This window comes from Pogona vitticeps, chromosome 5 (genome assembly GCF_051106095.1).
Source record: "Pogona vitticeps strain Pit_001003342236 chromosome 5, PviZW2.1, whole genome shotgun sequence".
NCBI classification, from domain to species: Eukaryota; Metazoa; Chordata; class Lepidosauria; order Squamata; family Agamidae; genus Pogona; species Pogona vitticeps.
In genome coordinates, this window is record NC_135787.1 from 193,715,498 (window position 1) to 193,741,303 (window position 25,806).

Consider the following 25,806-nt stretch of genomic DNA (forward strand, 5'->3'; position numbering starts at 1 on the left):
AGGTGGGAAGAACTTGGCTGTGGAGGCAGGCGTTGGGAGTTCAGTTCCTCACTGTGCCTCTTGTAAGTTCCCGTCTGCCTTGGCAGTCCCAGGAGGGACCCAAAAGAAGGGGATGATAAACCACTTCCTAGGTACTCTTTTACCTAGGAAATGCTAGGGGCGCTGTAAATCAGAACTGATTCGATGGCACAGAATTATTAAAGAACAGGATCCACCGAAAATAGGGCATGGGGGAGACGTCTGTGCATATTGCAGCCTTTGATCTGAAGTCATCCTGTTTTTCTTCCAATTTCCTTCACGATACCCGGCTCCCAGATCATGGCAGGGACATTGCAGGGGCTTCTGACTCTCTTGTGATAAATACTTACATGCCCATTCTTGTTCTTGAGCTCCCCGTGGCAAAGCAGGACTTTGCTGGCCTCAATCCGAGGATCCCTCTGTTTTTCATCAAGGTACTCGAGCTTATCAATATAGTACTGACATTCGGACTCCCCTTTCTTCAAGTTGATGTCTGAGAGGACCCCTTGAATGATGGAGATCTGCAAGCAACAGGACCTCGTGAATAAGGCTTTGGACAAAGGAAGTCACAGGGCAAGCTCAGACTTTAACGCAGGAGAATCATCTGCTAGGAAGCACAGAAGACAGCAAGGGGCCAACCGATCATCACAGGAAGAAATTCATTCTTGCGGTTTAACCTAACCAGCCACCGACAAGACAGGCTGGTGCTCGGAGACAAGTTTGGGCTGGCACACCACGCTTTGCCTCTTAACATGGAACCGGGCACTTCAGCTTGTCGCTTACTTCTACTGCATGCCCGGTGCCAGTCAGTCAACCATCTTGCCCTCTAACACATTAGTCATTTTATAAAGCCCTGGGGGGTGAGGGGAGGAAATCTCCAATGAATTTGATCTACAACCAAAGGAGTGCAAAAGATGTTCTCCCCGTGACTCAACAAGGGGTAACTACATCTGCTACCAAAATGGGGCAGAGGGCTCCTGGAAAGAGGGAAACATAAAAAGAAGGAGTTTCTTTTTGAGCTAAAACTCTCAAGAACTCCCAGTCCCGATGGCCAGGGGCTACGCTGGTTAGGGAACTCTGGCAGTTCCACAAAAAAGGAGCTTCTTACAACTTAACAACCTGCAACTGCATTTGTTACCGATTTCTAGAGGAGGTGGGGAAGTGTTTGGAACCATCGGTCACTGTGGACTGCGGGCTCTACAGGAATTTCACGGGAACATCGGATGCTCAGCTTGGGTGAAATGCAGCCACTTACCGCTTCCTCCAGAATCTGGACATCCGGGTGATCGTTGGGGGTGTGCCTGAGGATTTCCTTCAAGAGCAGAGGGTACTTGACCAGACGGCTCCGGGGGATATCCAGAAAGCTCCAGAGGTCCAGCTTGCGGCTGAAAGGGGATTCCAGACAGCGCTGCAGGAAGTCCTGGACTCTGCGGTCCTGCTTCTTCTGATCAAGAAGGGCTTTCGCCGCCAGCTGGTTGCTGCAGTAAGCCTTGTAGGCATGAAGTCCCGGCAGCTAGAGAGACAATGAGGCAGCGTTTAGCTGCTGCTGATGCTGCTCCAAAGATGCTGACTCTCTCGGATGAGCCAGGCTATTTCCTCTTTCTATAAATGGACGCTTTACAGTATGACACACAAATCTTGGGAATTGCAAGCATGTCACTCTCCCTTTGATTAAAACAGCCGAGTCAGAGAGGAAGGCAGGCAGGCAGGCAGGCAAGGGGGGCACATTCCTTGCCCAGGACCGCTAAAACTCACAGCTGACTCTGGCTGAAGACAGGCCAGCTCAGCCTCTTGCATCTGAAGAACTGCAAGCGCGCCACACAAATCTCCACCATCTTGAGATGGCTTGTAACATTCACTTGCTACCCATTTTTTCGTGTTTTGTATGCAATTCCTTTTCCACAACCATCTGTACACAGAGATAGTCACCTACCCACCTTTTTAATCAATGTTTTACTTTTTCTCAAGTGTCACCAAATTATTTCATAGACACCATCTCAGTCATCTTCACTGAGATTATTTGGCATACTCAAAGTATAGACAGGTGACTAAGGATGAGAGGCAGTCATTAATATAATACGCAGCACTCAGAATCAGCAGTAACAGGTAGAAAGCCGCTCAGAGTGGTCTACTCGACCAGATGGGCGGGATATAAAATCAATCAATCAAAAAAAACAAACAAACAAACAAGAAAACCATAATCTAATTTACACTGGAGAGGTTGCTTTAAAAAAAGAAAGACTAAGCTCTTTGGGCCAGAAAAGACCATTTACACAAAGAAACCTAGCACAATGTCTATCAGATGGATCTCCTGCTCTTACAAGCTCTCTGCCCAATATGTGTGTGTGTGTGTCTTTGACTAATACATCCCACCACAAACTGGAAGGACAGCAAGCTAGGAGTGACTTACCCATTTGACAAGAATGGTTCCAATTTGCTCCACTGTCCCATCTGGCCGTTTTGCTTCTCTCAGTCTTGCCAGGAAGTCTGTAACAGACACATAAAACAGGAATCGGCACCTGGACGCAATACCCAAGACATGCACTGAGAAATTTACTTTACACAGGACAGGCAAATCTCATTTAGAAGCCTGGAGATGACCCTTAGGAACTTCCACAAAGGAGGTGGGAGACTGTTAGGACTCAGGACCAAGCAATTATGGAAAAGAAGAATATTTATGTGGCTGTTTTTCTATAGATCTGGCATTGTTTTCAGAGGAATGCACATTCTGCCAATCAGTGTGTTTTGACTTGCAGGAAAACAAATATGTTCAACTCAAGACATTGCTGGGGTGTGTGTGGATGGATGAGGAACAGCTTACCTTCATGCAAAGGAATATAAGAATCCAAGTCGCCAAAGATGTGAGCCAGCTCTTCTTCAGACATAATTGACAGCTTCAGCATGGGGTCATGGTAAGCCTATTCAAAAAGAAATATATGGCAATGGTCAAAAGGCAGGCCCAACATGACACAGCAGCACGGTCTCATGGTGCTAGGGAAGGCAATGATGGAACCAGAGTCTGGTGGCAGAAAACAAGACTTAGGCATGCTGAAAGACTCAAGTTCAGGCCCTGGACAGAGCTGGGCAGAGCTGCCACCTAAAACGTTAGGAGAACGACTGCCATGGATGGACTCGTCCCAGGGCAGCTTTCTCTGCAAATCTGCCCAACACAGTTGCAGTCTCAACACCTTAAGGAAGCAGCAGGCAAATATTCCCATAGGGTTTATGGTTTGCTGTGTGGGATCGCAGCCCTGGATAAAGGTAAGCAGGCTGCTTTTGTTGTTACGTGCTGACACTCTAACTGGAGCTTCCGAGGTCCTGGCCCAGGAAGAGAGGGGCAGGGCTGTTGCTTGGCCTTCCAGATCCAACATACAAACATCAAGGCGACAGATCTGAACTTGTCTTCTCCTCTCCCTCCCCCATCAAGATTAACTAAGGCTGTACCAGAGTCTGCTTCTTCTTAGAATGCCTGGCACTCCCTCCAGTACAACAACTGCAGCACAGCTTGGGGAGCGCACTGAACCGTCATGAAACAGGCAGGAACTCCCAAGGGAAGTTGCTTTGAGGCCCTACATGGGCCCACAAAGAACTAAGGAGGCACTAACTGAGTAGGGAACAGAGACCAACCTTTCTCGCAAGCTTCAGGTCCTCAATCAAATCCTTCTCACCCTGGAACATCTCGTGTATTGCCTGGAAAAAAGCCAAGGAGGAAAAGATCAGCACTGCCTCCCTATGACTCCTGCAGAAGGTCTCACGGTAGTGAAGGGGCCCCAAGCGGTACTACGTCTAGCTCTGGTTGGCTGAAAAGGCTAGTCCACTATTCTCGTGATGCTTAAGTGGAAGATAGCCAATAAAGGTGGCCGCCTCAGGATCACCAATTTGTTTCAGATCAAGAAGCCAGTCCTTGTGGAGGGCCAAGAAAATGGAACTAATCTGTGGAGTTACAGACTGGGTTTGGTGGTCACGTAAAAGGGAGAGACTTGAGTCACTGTTGAGAAAAGTAAACTCTTTGTCACGAAAGGAGGCTTTGAAGCCGGGACACGAAGCCAAAGCAAATACTGAGGCCGTTCTCTTGGAATGTGTGTTCTTCTCCGGCATAAAATGCTGAACTCACTCACGGCTGAACTTTGTTCCTCTTTTATATCATCTGCCAGTTGAGCCACCAGCATTAGCACATATCTTTTGTTTGGGACCTGTGCAAGTCACAGATTACAGCTGGTGTATTTACAGTTCTTATGTTTGGTTCAAGTATACTGCCCCTCCTGCTGAAACCTTGGGACAAGGAGAAAAGTTCAGACCTGGCAAAATGTCAGCAGGGCAGAAACCTGCCCTCGTGGAAAGGAGCCAACCTGCCAATATTCTCCCTTCACGACCAACCTGCTTTTCTGAGCTGTACTGTGGAAATCATAGCTCTGCATTCAGAGCAGGCACAATGCTGCCGGTTTTCTGTCTCCACAGACTGCTCAATTGGCATGATTTACTAGGCTGAGGACCACTGTCTCTCAAGGATATGGAAATCGAGACATCGGCCTGGCAGGCAGAGAGACTGCCTCTGTGTGGGATTGGGAACATAACTGGATGGAGGAAGACCCACCCGTGCAGGTGACTCGACTGACTCATCCTGGACGCTGGATCTCACCCTAAGCGCCTCCTCCATCGCTTCACAGCGTTTTTACAATCATGAGGGCTGGAACCATAATATCTTTTTCTCTCAGGAACAAGCCAAGATGCTCAGAAATCCTCATTCAGGCCTGAGTGCAGACTCCCCTGCCTTGTCAGCCAAATAACCGTCCTGGGCTTGCAGTTGCTGGAGTGGCCAGCCTACCTCTTGGCGCTTGATCTCTTTCGTGCTCAGGGTCTCTTTCATGTTGACATCCAGCGTCTCAGACCAAAGGACGCTGTTCCTTCTTTTCGGAGGGGTCGGGGCAGCTGACCGGCTGCACAACTTCTGGGCACTCCCGGGCGATTTGCTGTCACCACGAAGGGAAAATGACTGTTGGAAACAAGGGCAGAAAACATCAATCGGTCGGCGGCCTCAAGCAAGAGGAGCTTCAAAGTCCTCTCACAGAGTAGGGCATGGGAAAAGGGCTGCCGTGCATTTCACCTTAACCAACGGAACAGTAGGGTAAGACCGTACCCAGACACATACACACTTGACCCTTAATCCCTTCAGCTGCCGTGATATGTTGGGGGCAAATTTCTAACCTACAAATGCGCCCCCCCCCAATTTGCTTTAAACCCTCCCTTTTTCAATGCTATCGAACCTGAATTGCTGGAAAAGAACAGAGTTATTTTAAAAGAACTGTGTTACAGTCTGGTTCCAGGTACATAAATAGTGTAATTCTACCTCTCCCAAATTAGGTGACATTAACAAGACATGCGAGCTGCATTCTTTTATGGCATGTAACAGTCTCTGCTAGCATCAAGAGCAGAGGCCTGGCAATGTTTACACAGTTGGGGAGGATGGCGTCTCTTACATGACAGGCTTTGCTGATGTCACGTTCCTATCATGAACAGCCGGCGAATTCAGAGCTTGGCACATGCCACAGTATGTCACACAGCGGCTGTAACTGTTGGCACTGGCGGCAATCTGGCGTCCACCTCAGCCCGGCCCCAGTTTGGGAAACTGCTCCTTACATAAGGACACTGGTATTTGGGGCTCGGGCAGCCCTATCACAGCATGTGCTTGAAGCACTCAGCAAGAAAACAAAATTGGGCGCCCAAGAGAAAATCTCAGTTTTCCCTGCTAGTATATCTGGATACCTGCAGGAGTACAGAAACTCTGTGGAGAGAGATTCAAGCTGCGTCCTCCAGCTAGAATGACTGAATAGTCTTCCCTATGCTTTTTCCCTCCCTGCTTGCGTGACACAGACAGAGAAGGTAGACTAAAAAGCCACCCGTACCTGCATCCACTTCCTTCTTCATTTTCCCACCCCCACCCCTTTCTGCCAGCCCCAGGAGATCTTGGAACTTAAGAAGCGAGACTCAAGGCTTGCAATTCCGTGGGCACAACCCGAGTCCAGCTCTCAGACATCCTTTACAGGGTCAGAGGCAACATGTACTCCTCAGCCCACCCCCACAGGTCGTGTCTCCCCTTTTTACCTGTATTGTCTGCCCAAATCGCCGCACTGCACCATTTCTTACGGGAGAAATCAGGTTTGCCAAGGAGGTGACCCGAGCCAGAGGGCGGACCCGCTTATTGCTGGGCTCCTGCAAACAGATAAACAAGAGAACACGTTGTACTGAGGGTTTACTCAAGACTTAGGCCGCAGACAGCATCCAGACTGCCTTGGGGAGGGGGCGGGGGCAACAGGCTGTTTATATCCAGGGAGGCAGCTCAAAAGCACTCAGGCCCCTTCCAGGCAAAATATTTTGCCCAAGCACTAACATTATCATCAAGTCACAAACAAGTTCTCAGGCAAGCCAGAACAGCCAAGTCCACTGCAATCAGGACAAACAAGACCGCTTTTTAGAAAGACAAACACTTATGTACTGCTCTTCTAGGATAAAATGGGGTGGTGGTGTCACCCCCCCCCCCTTTTAAGTTTTTGCCAGATGCTTCAATAAACTCCATCCAACTACAACAGCCAGACGTGGCTGACAAAGGGCTCAAGACAAGACACGGCAGCTCGCGACACCAAGATGAAGTGGCTGAGTGCTGGGTCTCAGAAGACAACTCTGTGTTGTTAAAAGCTTCTTCGCAGTACAGGCCTGAGTGAGAGGTACCAACATCCCAGTGACTAACCAATGCACCACGACAGAAATGCTGCTATGAACAGGTAATGCTCAGAAGGTAAAGAAGAGGATGGGGGAATATCAATGGTTCCCAACATTGGGCCTCCAGATGTTCTTGGACTTCAACTCCCAGAAATCCTAGCCAGCAGAGGTGGTGGTGAAGGCTTCTGGGAGTTGTAGAACAAGAACATCTGGTGGCCCATTGTTGGGGACCACTGTGCCTAGAACACAGCCATGATCAGAGCAGGGGATGCCTCCCTCTACAATGTTGGGATGAGCTGCTCCCACTTGGTCTTGGGAGACTCCCTTCCTTGGCCATGAGCTGCCACCCCCCCCCCCCCAGTATTTGCATTTCCTTGCCCGCCTCCTGTGCCTTTCTGGGGAACAAAAACAAGACGGGTTTCAGCCTACAGACAAGGTAAGAGTACTGCAGAGAAACAAGCTGTAGCTCTGCAGGATCTTCTAATTTGACTAAATATCACAACTAAATAAACAACATTTAAAAACTAAAGACGACAAAGATGTTGCGGCACCTTAAAGACGAACTACTCTATTTTAATGTGAGCCTTCAGTGGAACAGGCCCACTTCTTCAGAGATAAGAGTGAGAATACATAGAGTACGGAGGGGGGGTGTCTGAGATAAAGAGATGTGGTGGTTGGTAGAGTCAAGTTGCATTTCACACCTAGCAGTGGTTTAAGACCCCCGTTTTGTATTCGATTAGTTTCTTTTGAAGCCTTGTTCTGCAAACAGTAGCAACGATTAGTGGCTAAAGAAATTAACAGTAGAAACAACATGTGTCGATGAGGTAAGAACCACCGGCTGTACCTTTGAAGCTTTTTTTGGAGGGAAGGAGAGATATCGAAAGGCCAAAACTGTGGACAGTACCCTAAACTCCGTAAGGCTGAGAGCCACGTCATTAGGATTGACAGGCAACATCTCTCTCTTGCCAGTCATTAAACAGCTGTGATCAAAAGATTTCACCCCAGCTCCCCCTGGATTATCTGTTCTCTGTTCGGCCTGACCCCTTCTTTTGATCAGCTCTAGCCCACTGTAGACTGTGGGTCCTTCAGCCCATCCCATGGATAAGTCAGCTGGGTTCAAGAAAAAGTGTTTGTGTGTGGTGGGGGGGGAGGAAGCGATAGAGAGAGCACTCTGGACTGCTTTGGCTCTAAGATGGTGCTGCCTATAGAACATGAACAGTTGAAGGTAATTATTAATATTTGGGTTTAATACATATCCATATCCAATGGGTGGAACCAACTTCTTTCCGTACCTCCAAGGCCATAGGAGAGCTATTTGGGGGTGGGTGGGGGAGGTTTGTTTCTCTGTAGTTAAAAGGAAGTGGGAAAACCAAACAAAGGGGGGGAAAGCCCATTTTGGCCAAACCTTACTGTCATGTCCTGGAGGGTGATTCATAAATAGCTCTGCTGGAGTCAGTTCACACAGCAGCACAACTCCCCCCCCCCCAAGGCAACAACGCTCGGTTGTCCCATTAAGATACCAAGGAACCCTGAGCCATGATGTCATGCATTCCTCACTATGGGGGTGGACGAGTGCCGTATTCCGTTTCAAGGGTGAGTGAAGTAACTGAAGCTACACAGGCATCAAAAAGCCAGTTCAGCAGAGCCAAGTCTGATCTGAGCTACACTTACAGTTTCACATCATCCCTGATGCCGGGAAGAAGTATTAACAGCTTTCTTTTCAATGTCCCTTTTAATCCAATACACTGGTCTCCCCCTCACCCCCACCACGGTGTAACCTTGAACTCTGAAAGGAGTAAACGCATGATCTGGCTCCTATCAGGTCCAGACACAATGTATTGGGTTTTTGGGAACAGTGCTATGAAACGGATAATGCCAAAAAACCCCAGAATGTTCAAAGAACGAGGTGTGCCAAAAATACAAAGCACAACAATTACAGTAATGAATTTTAAGGGTGGCCTCTAGGTTGCTAAAAAAAAAGCTCTTTGAGTACTAAAGTGCACTGGCACAGGGGTAGAAAGCTGCTGAAATCAAGTGTTGCAAAACAGAACAGAAAAAGATGAGACCAAGATATGAAAGCTCTTAGGAAAGATAATTTTACACACAGACACACTCACAGAGACGCGCGCGCGCGCACACACACACACACACAGACACACACAGAGTTAGCTGGCTATCTCCCTTTTTTCATTTGGAACAAGCAGCACAAATTCTTCTCCCCAGTCTGAAGAGATTTATTAGTTACTATTTAACGATTACATGGATTCACACCAAAGAAAACAGACACCAGCAGCCAAATTGACCAATGACTTTTACTTCTGAGTTGCACATCTTTTGGATCCATCGCCATGCGCGGCCGAAATGTCAGCATAAGCAGAGGCTACAGAAAACCACACGTGTTTTGACTCCACCACTCTCTCAGCAAAGCAATTCAGCAGATTATTTTTAACAACAGTGTTATTTTGAGCAAGTTATTCGCCCTTCCTGCTGGGGGAAGAGAAGACAAGCTCTCCCTTTCAGTGCTGCAAGTGTTAAAACAGTGTGCCCGTTTTCGTTTGAACTAGTTTTTCAAGTTGCTCCAAGAAAGTGCCCCTGTAAGCAAACTTCTCTGGAATACTTTTGTCTGCTTTCAGGTGAAACAAATAGCTTTCACACTCCAGTAAGGAGGAGAGAAGCTCTTTCCCCAGAGGCTTTGCATGCTTCAGAGAACAAATCCATTCTGTTCAGTCAAGGTCTTGGAACCAAACAGAAACTTTTTTTTAAGGCTAGGAAGTGCAATGGATGGGAGCACCTGGGTAACTTGCCTTTCAGAGGGACAACACAGGTTCAGCCGAATGAGGTGAGAGGGCTGGAGCTGAGTGTCATGAGATTTTTCATCAAACAGGTGGAGACAGAAGCTCCCCTCTTACAGCCACACTTGGCAATTGGCTTCTCAGGAGAGACCCACGTTTGGCCCTATACAGTAATACTTTTATACTCATTGGAATATTCTACATTGTGCCCAAACACCACCAGAAGCGTTCACAGTCCCAGAACATAGTTTCACATCAACATTTTGTCACAACTGCATGTCAACTCCCTTAAGCCCCTTGCAACCTAAACCCAGAGGACCTACAAAGTAAGTAACACAGAGATAAAGGATATACTGCTAAAAAGACATTTCACCTATCCCCTATTCTTGAAAAAGAAAACCACCCTGAATTTTTAGGAATGTCAAGATATTAATCACAGCACATCTGCACATGTCTAATGTTATATCAATTCAGCAACCCAACACGCCTACTGCTATTCGCTAAGACAGAGCAACCCTCATCCCCTGCCAGGTTAAGTCATCACCCTGAATGGCAGGGAAGCCTACTTCAGTCTCAACTATCCAACTCAACCGCTGCAGACAGCAAACCTAAGGAAATCACTAAGTAACAGTGGCTGGGCAGAACTACTAAAAAGAAAGGGTGGTTCACTTTTAAAAACTCCCCAAACTCTTAAACCTTGCTTTCAGCGGTTCATGTCACTTCTCAGCTTCTAATGGTAGGGGTTCTACCTGCACCTACAGGTTCCCCTTCTGCGTTATCAAAGCGGAAGAACTGAATCACAAAGAAACTAACATTGTTTCCGGACAGGATGTCTTATATCACAAGCCTGCACTTGTGGAGGATCTGACTTCTTAATTCCCGTGACTCCCACCACCTCATAAGACACATGGAGGCAGACATTTCTGCAGGATTAAAATGCTTCCACCGCAGGCCACAAGCAACATACCTACCTACCTAATAATCCCATGAGACTGACACAGCTTCATTTACTCAACAGTATGAAAAAGGCCATTAACACGATCCCCAGTGTTGAAACCACGCCTTGCACAAATGCACCCCTCACTCCTATGAGAGAAAGCCTACGAAGAGACAGCCAAGCAAATCATGTGGAAGGCTACTCCATGGCAGGAGCATACTTTCCTGCACTTACTACCCGGTGGTACTTTATACCTTACTTACTACGTCAGTCCCGAATAGTAAAGGTTTTTTTTTTCACCTCCTCCAATACCTTGCATTTCAAGAGGTAGACAGGGGAGGAAACAAGAGGAACAAGCCCTAGCAAACTTCCCACTAGGTTTTCTGCATTTTAAAGTTCAGACGCCTCAAGCCCCCCCCCTCCCCCTGGTAAATGGACCGTGGCAGGGTGGGGTGAAGGACACACCGAAAAATCCTCTTGACCACATCCTTCACCATGACAGAGCGGAGCAAAGGGATCTATTTTAGGACAATACAGGAGCCCGGCTCCTGCAATCGAGGGCACTCCTTCTTTTTAACGAAGGGAGGAGGGGGGGCCAGAATCGAGGCTAGACAGAGCCACCAGACGACCCCGCCAGGTCTCGAAGCCGCGTTTCCTTTCACAGGAAGGGCAAGCGACACCGACTTGGCTCGGCATGAAAGACGCCTAGACTCGCACGCGTTTCCTCAAGGGGAGCCAGCAGCGTCTCCGAGCAGCTTTTCTCGAAAGGTTCGTCGATCAGCCGTTTCCAAAAAGAGGTGGCCAGGCTCGGGAAGCGAACCAGCGCCCCAGACCGGCTCTTCGTGGCTTGCGCTCCAGCAACGCCTTCTTCCCCTTCTCCCTACCAGGGTTGCCACGTCGGGCGCCTTCGCTTCGGAGGAGACGGGACCCCCGCGGAGGGGGAGGGCGCTCTTCCCCCGCCGCCGACCGGCAACAAGGTGCGCGCGTCTCGCTCGCTTGCTAACCGATGCGCTCCCCTGAAACAAGCCGCGGGAGCGCTACTTGCAGGTGTCTGCCCCCCGGGTGCTCCGAGACTCTCCTCCTAAGTAAGCCTTCCTCAAAGGCATCCTCCGGAGTCTAAGCATCGCAAACAGCCTCGCGGGCTACCTCCCCTGGTCAAGGCGGTTTCCCAAGGGCTCCGGCGCCGCCCGGCCTTACCTCTTGCTCCCGGAACGACTGGTTCTGGGCATCGATCACCCGGATCGTCCTCTTGATGGGGAGCAGCCCCCCGGCGTCATCGTGAGCCACCATATCCCCGCTTCTTCGCGTGGCCGAGCCTCTTTAATCCACCGGCCGCGGCGCCTCAGCCGAGACCTGCCCTTCGTGATCGCGACAGTCGCGGGCCGGCTGCAGCGCAAGCACAGCCATCGCCCGCCCAGGTGATGCGCTTTAACCGGCTCTGAGCTGGCTAGCCCCGGGCGCGCGGGCCAAGAGGCAAGGGGCGGGGCCGAGGGGACGGGGCTTCCTCGCCCTCGGGCGCCATTGGCCAGCCGCTGCCGGCGACACGCCCACCCCTCTCAGGTTCCACCTGGGGCTGGAGCGGCCGCGCAGGGACACGTGTTGCGCGCAGGAGGCGCTTTGCGCAGGATCGTGGGCAGAGCCCTCCTCCTCCTCCTCCTCCTCCAGGGTTCCCGGCGGCCAAACGGCAACACCCAACCCCCCCTTCCCCGCCATGACCCCGTCCCTGAAATGGGTCGGTAGGCCGCTCCCTCGCCCTCTTCCTTGGGGGCCCCAGGCTAGAAGGCGGGGATTTCCACGCACAGGTTGGGGCCGTTTCGTGCCATCAAGTCGCTCCTGAGTTTTGGCGACCCTGTGAGCGAAAACCTTCCTAAAAACCACAAAGGCAAGAGTAGGCGATACCTTTATTAGGGCACGAAAAAACCGAGCAAACAAGCCGTTCTTTCTCCGGAAAGTCCTCTCGCAAATTAACGCGCGGAGGTTCCCCTCACGGAGTCAATCCATCCCACCACCTCTTTTTCCGACCGCCTTCCACTTTTCCTACCACGGTCTCTTCCACCGAGTCTTCCCGCGCTTCACCAAAAAAAATGCAATCATCTCAGCTTAGTCATTTTCGCAGAAAGTCCTGCTTTGGCACTTGCTTCTTTCACTTTCACTAAAAATTGGTTCGCATTTACAAAGGACTCACCAACCCAAGGAACAAAAGTCACTTACAATCATGAAAATCTGACTTACAAAAGTTTCAGGTATTACCAGAGCGCCAAGACCATCAGAGAATGCCAGCTCCAAAGCATCTCCAGTTCCAGCAGAACACTCCGTTTGGGGGGTCATTTTGAAGGTTTAGGGCCTGAGAACAACAACTGCTGAATCGCATCAGGCATGCTTTCAAGGAGAGAAATATACAGGCTGACTTCAGATGTGTTCAGGTACCAAAGACGTAACTTTGCCATAAGTAGCTCATGCTCTGATGACAGCCCCAATGGATTACACCAATGGGTTTTATTTGGGATTTCTTTCAGAAGACTGCCTGGAAGTTACAGCTGATGCCGAATGCCACTCGCTGGGGCAGTATTTCAACAATTCAGAAAACTCTGCACTGGTTGCCAGTGAGCGTCTGGGGTCAGTTTCAGAGTGATGGCTCTCATGCAGAAAGTTCTAAACAGCTGAGGACTTAAAGTATACTTAAAGAACTGCCTCTCCAAGTGCCATCTTTTGAGACTGAGAGGAGAAGGAGGCTTTACGGGTGGGCTTCCTCGGGCAAATAACCTGAAAGGCTGACATGAGTAGTGCAAGCTTCTCAGCTCACCAGTGGTGAAATTCGCTTCCTGTAGATCTCCAACTGGCTTTCAAGAGGTTTTTTTGTGTGTGTCTCATCCCCATTTCTACTGGCTTCTGGAGGATAGCACACATAGATGACATCTTAATTGATGCCAGTTAATTTTTTTTCCTGTTGGTTTATGATTTTGTTCCTTTAGGATCCGTTTTAATGCTCTCTTAATTTTATTGAGATTATATTCAGCTCTGGGTTATTTCAGATAAAAAAAAACAGATCATGGAACTGTTAAAAAAAAAATCTAAGAGGAGGCACTCTACCTCAAGCCCAATCTACCCCAACAGTCTGATTCCCATAAGCGGCAACCACAGGCTTCTGGGAATCCCAGAAGCAGAACTAAGGAGGGGAACTGAGCCTTCCTTGTCATGCTCACCAACCAACTGGCCTTGGAATGAACACGGCCTCTGACAGTAAGGCCAATGGATTTATTTTTGCAGTTCCAAAGATGAGGCAAAATGTGCTTTCCTTTCCAGAGTTCTGTAGGTTTGAGGGATTTTCCCGTCCTCTTGTGATAGCATTTTAAAATGAGCTGATAGGGCAGTATACGAATATTATTTAAAATAGTAACAATGTTTATTAAAATGATGAGAATAAAAACTCTAAATATGGAATTGAAACAAATAGCAGGAAAAACAGTAATAGATAGCAACTAGGCATTGATAGGTAAAGGTAAAGGTTCCCCTTGACAAATGTCCAGTCGTGTCCGACTCTAAGGGGAGTCATCCCCGTCTCCAAGCCGTAGAGCCAGCGTTTGTCTGTAGAGTTTCCGTGGTCACGTGGCCAGCGCAACTAGACACGGAACGCCGTGACCTTCCCACTTATTTATCTACTCACATTTTTACATCTTTTCGAACGGCTAGGTTGGCAGGAGCTGGGACAAGCAACGGGAGCTCACTCCGCCGTGTGGATTCGAACTGCTAGTCTTCCAACCTTGCAGCCCAGAGGCTTCTGCGGTTTAACCTGCAGTGCAAACATGTCCCAATGCCACCACACATCGATAGCCTTATGTAAATTGGTACAAGCCCTCCAGATGGGCTGCCACCATTAGAAGGTTTCTTTTCTGATGTCCATTTCTTATCCCTTCCACTGCACAGACTGTTGCTGCTACAAAACTGCCTTCTTTGACACACCTCCCCCCTGCCCCATTCTGTCGACAAGACGTCCACTCCTCATTTGAATCCAGCGGCTGTAAGCCACATTATTCAATGTAGAGCTGAACTTAGTCTAACAAGATCTGGGTCCAGAGGCCTGGTAGCAAAAGCAATCAAATTCTCGGTGTAATCGTTAGTCAAGTTGCCTGATTTGTCTTTGTGTGGTCAAAATGGGAGAAGATGCCCTCTATGCACAGCAGCTGGCCATGATAGAAATGTGATGGGCAAAAGCAAATTCTGACCGGCCAGGATCCTGCCAGTATTCACACAAGGTCTGCATCACCTGTCTCAGGGGCAGTAATTGACAAGGGGTTGTGCCTCTGTCGTGGGCATCTTCCTTGTGTAGATAAGGTGTGCACAGAACCTCAACAACTACCCACGGCAAGTTGGTTAAACCTGACACAAACAGCACTGTTGCAAACAGAGCCACCATATATATATTACTCAGAAGTAAGTACCATGAAGCCCTGGGAGATTCTCTCAAGAAAGTGGGCACAGGATTGCATCCCATGCCTCATAAGGTCAGTAAACAAATTTTGGGCACACACGAAGATCCTAAAGTCCATTGCTACAGTGTCAAAACAACCACTACACAGAAATGTCACACAGGTATTTGAAAAAGAGGGCAACAGTCGACAAAAGCCTATGCCAGATTAAATGTGCTGTCCTTTAAGGTGCCACAAGACTCTTAATTCCATTTGCCAGTTCCAACTGGACTGAAAAGACCCACAGGGTTGTTGAATGTTGAGGCAACACTTCTCTCCTCTAGTTGGGATTATCAACTGGAGTCTGGACATTTTTTTTTCTAAAACAGAGTATCATAGCAACCTCTTCGGGAATGTTTGAAGTGTCAGGGTAAGTATACACCCACATCCTGAACAAACTCTATGACCTCTAGCATCGCAAAAGGATATGTAGGCTGCTTCTTCAATGGAATTAACCCTCGCAAGTAAACTACTCCTATGCATGTTTAAACAGACGTTTACTCAGAAGTAATCCTCATGGACTTCTAAGGCACCTATAGGCACTGTCCTTGTCTGGTACAAGATCTGACTATTTCTCTAAAACTAGATAACAGTGATTTGTTGGGGATGAGCCCTGCTTCCTTCGGTGTTCAAATACGAAAACCTTCAACATTTGCAAACCTTCACAGAACGAGATGGGCACCAAACTAAACTATTACTACATCTTCTCTTGCAACAGGTCTATCTGTTACATTGTTTTCCAGGGGCCTAAATGAAACTGGAGCCCCAAATCAATAAATCTTGCTCTCAACTTTGTTCTCAGACAGCTGGCCGGCCTCTCTGAACTGGATATGTCAATGTTGACTTGGTGTTTGGCTGGAAACAAAACTAGTCCCCCTCTATTCTGTTGTAGGAGATTCAAAAAGCTTAAAAACCTCAACATCTCTGGATGGTCCAACGGGAAAGAGATAATTACACCAGAACAGAGCTGTACATAATAATTCTAACAGAAACTGACTTGGGGGATTTAGTTTCTCTGTTCTGATATCTACATTCTAGGTGTGTCGGATACCTGACTCTCCCTTGTTCCCTTGGACATGTCAATGAGCCTGCCAAAACTATTTTGCTTCTTCAAAGCTTATGATCTGAGAATGATCTATAAAGCCCTGTATGGCTAAGGTCCAGGCTATTTGTCAGACTGCATCTCCTTGCCTTCCTCACCGCTAAGATCTTCAGGAGGACCTTTGCTCAGTTCTGTTGTTGTCACAGCCATAGAATCATTCCAACTGAGTCGGAAGGGGCCTGTAAGGCCATCAAGTCCAACCCCCTGTTTAATGCAGGAATCCAAAACAAAGCAGATCTGACAGGAGATGGCTGTCCAATGTTCCCTTAAATACCTACAAGTGTTGGAGGGCTCACCACCTCCCGAGGCCATTGGTGCCATCATCATACTGCTCTAACAGATAGGAAGTTTTTCCTGATATTCAGGATAAATCTGGCGTCCTGCAACTTGAGCCCATTGTTATGTGTCCTGCACTCTGGGATGACTGTGAACAGATCCTGCCTCTCCTCTCTACGACTACCTTTCAAGAATTTGAAAAGTATTATCGTATTATCTCCCCTCAGTCTTTTTTTTCTCAAAGCTAAACATGTCAATTTCCTTCCGTCCTTCCTCAAAGGGCTTGGCGTCCAGCCCCGATCCTCCTTGTTGCCCTCCTCTGAACTTGCTTCAGTTTGTTGGCAACTTTTTTAAAGTGTGGTGTCCAGAACTGGACACAGGACTCTAGATGAGGCCTAACCAGTGCCGAATAGATGGGGACTAGTACCTCATGGGAACTGGATACTATACTTCTGTTAATGCAGCCTAAAATAGCATTTGCTCGTTTTGCAGTCACACAGCACTGTTGGCTCATATTCAGTGTTTGAATTTCAAGATTTTTCTCACTCGTACTATTACTGTGGTAAGTGTCCCCCATCTTGTAACTGCACCTTTGCTTTTTCCACCCAATGGTAGAACTTTGCACTTATCCCTGATAAATTTCATTCTACTCTTCTCAGCTCAGAAGCCTATCAAGACCTTTCTGAATTTTGTTCCTGTCTTCCAACGTATTAGCTATTCCACCCAATTTTGTTCATCTGCAAATCTGACCAGCATTCCCTGCACCCCCTCACCCAAGTCATTAATAAAAATGTTGAAGAGCACCAGGCCCAGGACTGAGCCTTGTGGTACCCTGCTTGTTACCTATTCCCAGCTGGAGAAGGAGCCATTAATCATCACCCTCTTGAGTACAATTCTATAGCTAACTGTGTGTCCACCTGATACTTGTGCTATACAGCCCACACCTAGTTAGCTTGTTAATCACAATACCATGGGGCACTTTTGTCAAAGGCTTTGCTGAAGTCATGATAGATGTATGAAAGGTACCCAAGAGAGGGCCTTCTCTGAGGCCACTCCCAGGTTGTGGAATGCTCTCCCTCAGGAGGTTAGGTTGGTTCGCCACTTTTTATCCTTAAAGGACATCCGTGAAGATTCCCACTCATCCAGGTGTAGCTATCTGGAAGTTGAGTCATGGCAACTGGACTTCTTTCATGTTAGGTTGAAACATTTCATTCCTCATCCAAAGAGCTTCTTCAGTCTGAGGAGAGTTAGTAGGAGACCCCTGATATATCCTCCCTTTTGGTTTCACTTCCCCTTCCTCTGAATAGGCTCATTAGAAGGACAAAGGACAGGGGGTGAGGGATAATCCTACTGCTGCAGTCCTTCTCTACCCATTATCGTGGGTTGTTAACGGTAGTTAGCAGTTGTCTTTCTGGTGTGTGTGTGATCCTAATCTTTATGGGGACAGATGAAAGGGCAGCATGATAAATAGGAGACAGATTGTATCTAAGGCCTCCACTCCTGTTGATTGAGGGATTTTCTATATGCACATGTATGGCCTCCCTGACCCCTATCTCAAACCACCTATCTTCCCAGTCCAAAATGAGTACATTTTGGTCATCAAATGAGTGTCTGTTGTCCTTCAAATGAAGGAACACTGCTGCTTGTGGTCGGGAGCCATTGCCCCGCCTGTCTCCTTTTTAATGGTGGTTTGGTTTCTCCAATGTAGAGCTCTGAACACTCCTCTTTGCATTGGACTGTGTATACTACATATATTTAGTATCCGGTCTTTTACGTGGACAAGTTTCTGCCTTAGTGTGTTTGTAAGTCTGAAGTGCATGGGTATGTGGGTATGTGGTGTTTACCAAAATATCTTTTTGAGCTTTTCAGACACACTCGCCATGTAAGGAATGTCCAGGTTCTTCCGTGGGCTCTGGGTCTCAGACTGTTCCATTATCCTGCTGGGTCAGGACATTGCCTTGTTAAAGGCCCGTTCTGGATATCTACAGGCCTTAAGGGCTTTCTTCAGATATCAGTCTTCCTGGCTTCTGTGGAGGTGGGTATGTTTCTTGCTCTGTGGTTTAGTGTCCTGATGACTCCTAGTTTGGGTTGCAATGGGTGATGAGAGTCAAACTGCAGGTATTGATCAGTGTGTGGGGGTTTTCTGTAGATTTCTATTCCCAAGCTGCCATTAGAGCTTATGATGACTGAACAGTCCAGGAAAGCCAGCCGGTTGTCTTTGGTGTCTTCCCTGGTTAACTTAATATCTGGGTCCACTGCATTTATGGGGTCTGTGAAGGCCTGTACGTACTTCCTGAATCTTGATCTTCAGCCAAGTATTGTCCACATACCTGAACCAAAGAATTGGAGTCATCCCCTGTAAGGTGTTTGTTGCCGAGGATACATCAGGGATCTCCCACCAACTCTCCTCAGACTGAAGAAGGTACTTGGATGAGTAGTGAAATTTTCAACCTAACCAGAAAGAAGTCCAGTTGCCATGACTCAACTTCCGGATATCCTTAAAAGACCTGCATTTTGAGGTTGACTTTTAAGAAACAAACAGGGCAAGATTGAGTCCATTGTGGATGCTGGAAATATTTTCCTTTCTGACATTTCTCAGATATTGCTCTTTCTCCAAGCAATCTAAAAATATCATCTGAGCCCTCCCAAGTTTCAAGTAATCCCATCCTAAAGCTTAATTAGCAGGGGCACAGGCCAGGATCTGGCCTGTAACCAAAATAAGATGCCTCTGACTACAGACAACAGTGCAAGTCTCCTGTGGTTCTCAGGAATTCTTTGCACAGAAGCTGCACTAGACCTCGGCAGCCTGCCACACTCCATGCTCCTCAGGCAGATAGTTCCCTTGAACACAGCTGGAAAGGACTCATAGGGCAGAGGAAGCTCACGCAATGCATAAGCACAATTTCTGCTCCAGGCTCTAATACTTCCATTGCTTGTTGGAGCATCTTCCCACAAGATCCTCTACCTGTGCCACCAGATCCTCTCAGGGAATGAATGCTCCTCTGGGTTGCCACACTGAAGGGGGCCAGGAAAATATCCACTAGAGGTCGGGCCTTCTCAGCTGTGGCACCAGCCTTGTGGAACTGCTTCCCGGTCAAGCTCCGCCTGCCCCCAACCCCCCACCTACCTTCAAGAAGTTGTTTAAGATGCTGCTCTTCACAGAGGCCGTTGACAGCAAACTTATATTCATTTGCAACTTGCCTTGTCTGTCCTCTGATTGGTAATGTTTATGCTGTCTTGGCTCTGTGATGTTTTAACTGATATGATTTGTTTTCTGTTTTGTCACTCTTACTATCTGATTTACTGTCACTTCTGTTTGATCTTATCTGTTTTGTGAACTGCCTAGAATATTGCCTTGCACTGATGGGGTGATATCGAAATCTATGAAATAAAACAGAATGCATATCCGGAACACCAAAGCATCAAGAACCCCATCTCAGTCCTTAGAGGGCCACAGCTAGTACGAGTAGACTAGATGGCTGCTATTTCCCCTGGCAAATAGAAGGGGAAGATATGGAGGCAGTGACAGATTTTACCTTCTTGGGCTCCATAATCACTGCAGATGGAGACAGCAGCCACGAAATTAAAAGACGCCTGCTTCTTGGGAGGAAAGCGATGACAAACCTTGACTGCATCTTAAAAAGCAGAGATATCACCTTGCCAACAAAAGTCCGAATAGTCAAAGCTATGGTTTTTCCTGTAGTGATGTATGGAAGTGAGAGCTGGACCATAAAGAAAGCTGACCGCCGAAGAATTGATGCCTTTGAATTGTGGTGCTGGAGGAGGCTCTTGAGAGTCCCCTGGACTGCAAGGAGAACAAACCTTCTAAAGGAAATCAACCCTGAGTGCTCACTGGAAGGACAGATCCTGAAGCTGAGGCTCCAATACTTTGGCCATCTCATGAGAAGAGAGGACTCCCTGGAAAAGACCTTAATGGGAACCACTGATGTAGAGCAAGGCAGGTGAGCCTCGTGGCGCAGTGGTTAAAACGCTGTACTGCAGCTAAAACTGTGCTCACGACCTGGGGTTCAAATCCCAGGTAGCCGGCTCAAGGTTGACTCAGCCTTCCATCCTTCCGAGGTCGGTAAAATGAGTACCCAGCTTGCTGGGGGGGGGGGGCAATGTGTAGCCTGTATAATGAAATTGTAAACCGCCCGGAGAGTGCTTGTAGCGCTATGGGGCGGTATATAAGTCCAAAAATAAATAAATAAAATAAATAAAATATAATGTTGGGAAAGTGTGAAGGCAAGAGGAGAAGGGGACGACAGAGGATAAGATGGCTGGACAGTGTCACCGAAGCAACCAACATGAATCTGACCCAACTCTGGGAGGCAGTGGAAGATAGGAGGGCCTGGCGTGCTCTGGTCCATGGGGTCACGAAGAGTCGGACACAACTAAACGACTAAACAACGACGATGAGATGGCGGCTAGGCCCTTACAGGGGAGGGCTTCCACTTTGGCAAATATACACAGTATTGCAACCTTCAGGTTATGTCTTTTCTTACTGCTCCTGCTTTACAAGAAACAATTTTTTAAAAAAACAAGAAACAATGCCATCACCAGCACCTTCTCCCACTGTGACCATTTGATTGTGGCTTTAACGTTTTCAAATGGTTTCCCTGTTGCCATTCAGGGGACTGATTTGCTGAAGACCACCTTGATGTTTTTTAGAAAAAAAAAAAAGAGGGGGGGCACAGAAATAAATGAGCCAATGGAAACAGGAGCAGAATGGCCTGCAGCGCTGCTGTGTGGGACCAATGTACCCAGCATTCCGTTCAGTCCCCGCAGAGACATACCTTTGATTCAAGACCTCTGAAAGCATTCCTTTGTTTGCTGCATTCACTACCCTTCTAGAAACCGCAGCTTTGAAAAAGAACCAGTTGAGATTGTTTGGATAGGTGCAAAGTATCCAGAACCGAAAAACCACCGAGTTCTTCATCTTAGGAGCAAATAAATTCACAGCCTCTCCAAAGGACATGCAATCTCAGCAAAGCTATCTCCTTCCCTTCTCCCACCCAGTGTTAATGGATACAGGCCATGTGATTTTGGAAGCTGGATAAGGGTGTGAAAATGTCAGCTTCTATTATTAGTAATGGTTGCGAACACACAATAGAGCACACCCAACTCTTGTTCTACGTACAATACTAAGTATGTTTCAACTTCACTTTCTTCACCTTTAATCTTCACCCCCTGGTTGTTAGAGGAAAAGATACACAGCAAAAATAAACAAATCAAGACGAGGTGGGCACCTCACCCAATTTTCAGCCTAAAACAGCACCACCCTGAAAGTTGGTGCTCAAGATCTTCACTAATATATGTAAGGTTCTTTAGATATACTGAAAGAGTGCTATAAATGCCATATAAATCTATCATTTTATTTGTTCCATTTATATCTCACTCTTCTTCAAGTGAACTCAGGGTACCCGGTCCTTTCCTCCCCATTTTATCCTCACAAAATCCTGTTGTGCAAATTGCACCTGGAGAAGGGTGATGACATCACCAGCAGAAGATTTTCTGTAATTAAAGCCTTCTTCCTTTGACCCCATGTCTCCTGGATTTTCTGTGCAATTAAACGGGCTCCTTGTGAGCCTAAAAAGCCGCGGTACACAAGGGAGAAGTCTTTAATTAGAGAAAAGCCCCTACCACCACTGACATCATAACTATTCTGCAGCTGTAACTTGTGCAACAGGATTTTAGCCAGTGGCTCTTATGAAGAGGTCAGGGCTGAGAGAGTAACTGACCCAAGATCATCCAGTAACATTCAAGGCCAAGTGGGGATTTGAAAATACAGTGGTGCCTCGCTTAACGGGCGCTCCGTTTAGTGACAAAATCGCTTAGCGATGACTTTTTCGGAGCATTTTTGAGTTTTGTTTAGCGATGGTCCCTATGGGCAGTTTTCGCTTAGCGATGGTTGGGACCATGCTTTGCATAGCGATTAAATTTTGGGTCCCCTGTTTCGCTTAACGATGGTTTAAACAGCCTCATGTTTGCTGTTTTTTAAATGTTTTTCTTTTATTTATAAAGTTCAAGTTTACTGTTTAAAATGTTTGAAATCATAAAGTGCACTTAATAAACCCTTTGTTAACCAAATTTGACTTTGTTCTGACTCTTTTTTTAATTTGTTGTTGTATTTTCCCCCCATTGAGATGCAATTGGGGAACTGCGTTTTGCTTAGCGATGTTTCCTATGGCGATTTTGGCTTAAGGACGGCAATTCGTTCCTATTGGAACGGATTATTCGGTTTTTCAATGCATTTCAATGGGAAACCGTGTTTCACTTAGCGATGAAATCGCTTAGCAGCGATTTTTTCGTAACGAACTAACATCGCTAAGCGAGGCACCACTTTAGGCATTCCAAATCATAGATCAACATATTAATCATTACACCACATGGTTCTTTGGCTTTTAAATACAGGAAGTATTTAAAATACATTTAGGTTATTTATGATAGTGACCAGATGCAGTGGTATTCCTTAATATTTAAAAGAACTGACTAGCACATAGGTGGGTAATATTGGCAGGCCCAAGGACAAGTTTTCTACCTTAGGGTCCTTGTGGGTCTGTATGGGCTGTCCAAAATACTCCATAATTTGGGCACAGGGTGGGGAAAGGCTCCATAAGTCATATTTTTAAATATGCTAAATAGGAGGAAGGCCTGCCATCTGTATAAAAGGTGAACTGCACCTCCTGAAGATTCCCAGCCACTCTAATAAAACAGAAGAAATACATAAACCTGAACTTTACTTCAAGTCATCCTTATAAAACAAACCATAACTTGATGCTCTGTCTAAACTAAAGCTTCCGACATCCCTCTGTTACCGAATTCCTCCCCACAAATACAATAACTCTTCTGTCGGTCTGATTCCCTAGGACCCCAAAGGCTAACCTCACAACATGGGCCTTAATATAATCCTTTCGCCGTGACACAAAATTGAAAGCACACATCTTTCCCATCTCCCACATTTGTTGTTTTTTAAAAAAGATAGCACATGACTTTAAAACTCACTTCAAAGGGCCAGGTAGGCATCTGTAAGGAGCTGGTCTGATTCATCTGTTTCTTCAGGTGCTCAAGAAACCATGAATCTCTCCCTTCACCCAAATCATCCTCTGTTGTGGCTGTCAAGGCACACAGCTCCTCAAAAAACTCCACCGGACACACTCTGCCAGCTCCTTACAGATTGTCCACACACGTTGCCCACTGAAAGGCAGGCACAGTAATGCAAATGTGATTAATAAAAAGAGCAAAGCAACTGGTAGGAGAGCAGTTCAAAGGAATCACATGGGGACTTGTCATCAAGCAATTAGAGTTAATTACTCAGCACGAGGATCTGATGTTCTGCACCCTAAGAAGCTTGGCTATGCATTAATTAAACTGTCCATATTTTCTGGACACTAAGCTTTTCCTTCTCACTTAAGGGCCTGCTGCCATCATCTTTGCTGATCTTGAACTGATCTACAGCTGCTGGCTTTCATCTGCCCCAAAGCTTGCGTATGAGGAAATCAGCCAATAAAGCACTTAACTAGAACATGTAAATATGGCTTTAATCTATGCTGATACTACCTTGTTTTCCTGGGAATCATGTGAGGCCCTGAAGAGTCATTTATAACTGTGTAAAATGCCTTTGGAATAGCTGGCAGGTGGTGCTTTTATACTGTAAGGTAAACACAGGTAGGTATAGAGAGGATGTGATGATTCTCTACAAAGGCATTTATCGGAATGAATCACCTGCGGACAATCCCCAGCTTCAAGCAGGAACTTGAAAGCCCATACAGGAATATCAGAAAACAATGCCCAAAGTCCTCTTATTCCTAAACTGCTGCAGCCGGGCTCACATTTTTTCCTCATTCTTCCTATATACCTGCCCTAGATGACCCTTCCAATCTCCTTTCTCTCTGCCTCCCCCATCGCAGGAGGGCTTGGGGAGGTAAAAAAAGGCCCTCTTGGCAACTGCTCCCAAATTTCGCAATTCCCTTCCCCAATGTCTTTCCTCCAGCAGGCTAAAACATTTTTATTCAAGCTGCCCTTGTAACTGCAGGCATTGTTTTGCTGCTGCTGCTAATTTTAAATGGTGAATTGTTTTAAATGGTGAATTTTAAAATTTGATCATAGATTTAATGCAATTTTAACACTGTACATTACTGTAGGGGTTTTTTTTAGTAGAAACATTTTCAAAACAGATGTTGCACCTTGGGTCCCACAAGAAAGGAAGGCAGGATATAAATGAAATATGAACATACATAAAGACACTTTTAAGTTAGGCTGAGGAGCCCAGGTTCACCTAGTGAATTTCACAGATCAATAATGCTTTCAATCACACTCTCCCTGGCACGAATCCATCATTATAACCCAACCTTTGGACTGCAACTTCCAACACCATCAAGTCAGCATGGTTTTCATCCAATAGGACTAAAGGTCCCCATCCCCCGACACCCTTTTAAGGAAAGCAAGTCAAAAATGTTCATGTTAGGACATTTAAGAGTTTTGGGGAAGGAGTAAACCACTTTACCCGCCTATCACTCTCTGCCCCGCATGTTGGAGAATAGGGAAAGAAGATCAACTTTTACAGGTGGGTTAGTTGTTTTATGTTATGTAGGAGCCATGCACAAGTGAACTGAGAATGCACAAAGCACAGGTCAGCCAGATTTAGAAACCTGATTCTGGGTAACCTGCTGAACAATATCATGCAGATGATGACGCAAGTTCCACAAGGACCTCTCCGAACTGTTTTTTACTGGAATTTTTTTTCCAGTTCTTCATTTGAAAGTTAGGCTTGGTTCTAAAAGGTGAGAGCCAGGCATCGTGAACAGAGCATCAGATGAGGAGTCAGGTTCAAATGCCCACAGTTGGAAACCTCACTGTGAGGTGGCCCTGGCAAAACTACTGCTTAAAAATCTGATATGCCTCAGAAGCTCTACAAGGGTCGCTGTAAGTCGGCATCGACAGCAGATAAAACACAATTTAAAATGTGGAGTAAAGCATGATTTAAAACAACAAACAGGATGGGCATGAATTTAAAGCGAAGACGGGGAGGCCATGTGAATCCACCTCTAGCGCTGAAGCTGAAAGTGCAGCAAACTAAGTAGGGAATGAGATTATAAAATAGACTCTATCAATTCAGAGAGCAGGAAGAGAAATGCATACTTGCAGATGTTCCCTTGCATGCAAAAACCATGCCCTGCCAAGTCAAAACTTTACACAGCAAAAACAAAACAAGAAGCAAAATGTGCAGCTGAAAGCGCTCTCTTGGTGGTTTACACTTTAATTACGCAGGCTACACGTTGCTCTTACCCCACCCCGCAGCAAGCTTACCATTTACTGACCTTAGAAGGACTGAAGGCTGAGTCAAGCTGGCTCAAGCTGGCTACCTGGAATTGTACTCAGACCGTGAGTGGAGTGTTGGCTGCAGTACTGCAGTTTAATTACCACACCATGAGTCTCCCTACAGCAATACATGGGCTCAGCTGGATTCTTTCCCTAGGAGGTGCTTTCCCCCACCCT

General features: G+C 46.8%; 1 protein-coding gene across 2 annotated transcripts in view; it reads right to left on the reverse strand.

Annotated features, from left to right (window-relative positions):
• Positions 1-25,806, reverse strand: part of NET1 (neuroepithelial cell transforming 1) — a 73,052-nt gene that overhangs the window by 3,723 nt on the left and 43,523 nt on the right. Inside the window, exons 1-8 of one of the 2 annotated variants that reach the window (XM_020812670.3) lie at positions 11,662-11,917; positions 6,121-6,228; positions 4,844-5,011; positions 3,646-3,708; positions 2,840-2,936; positions 2,429-2,505; positions 1,274-1,531; positions 369-539 (exon numbers count right to left, since the gene is read on the reverse strand). In XM_020812670.3, the coding sequence (XP_020668329.3) occupies positions 369-539; positions 1,274-1,531; positions 2,429-2,505; positions 2,840-2,936; positions 3,646-3,708; positions 4,844-5,011; positions 6,121-6,228; positions 11,662-11,754 (1,035 nt within the window). In that variant the 5' untranslated portion in view covers positions 11,755-11,917. Of the gene's footprint in view, positions 1-368; positions 540-1,273; positions 1,532-2,428; positions 2,506-2,839; positions 2,937-3,645; positions 3,709-4,843; positions 5,012-6,120; positions 6,229-11,661; positions 11,918-25,806 lie in introns of those variants that run through there. The other variant, XM_073002449.2, reaches the window with a different exon arrangement.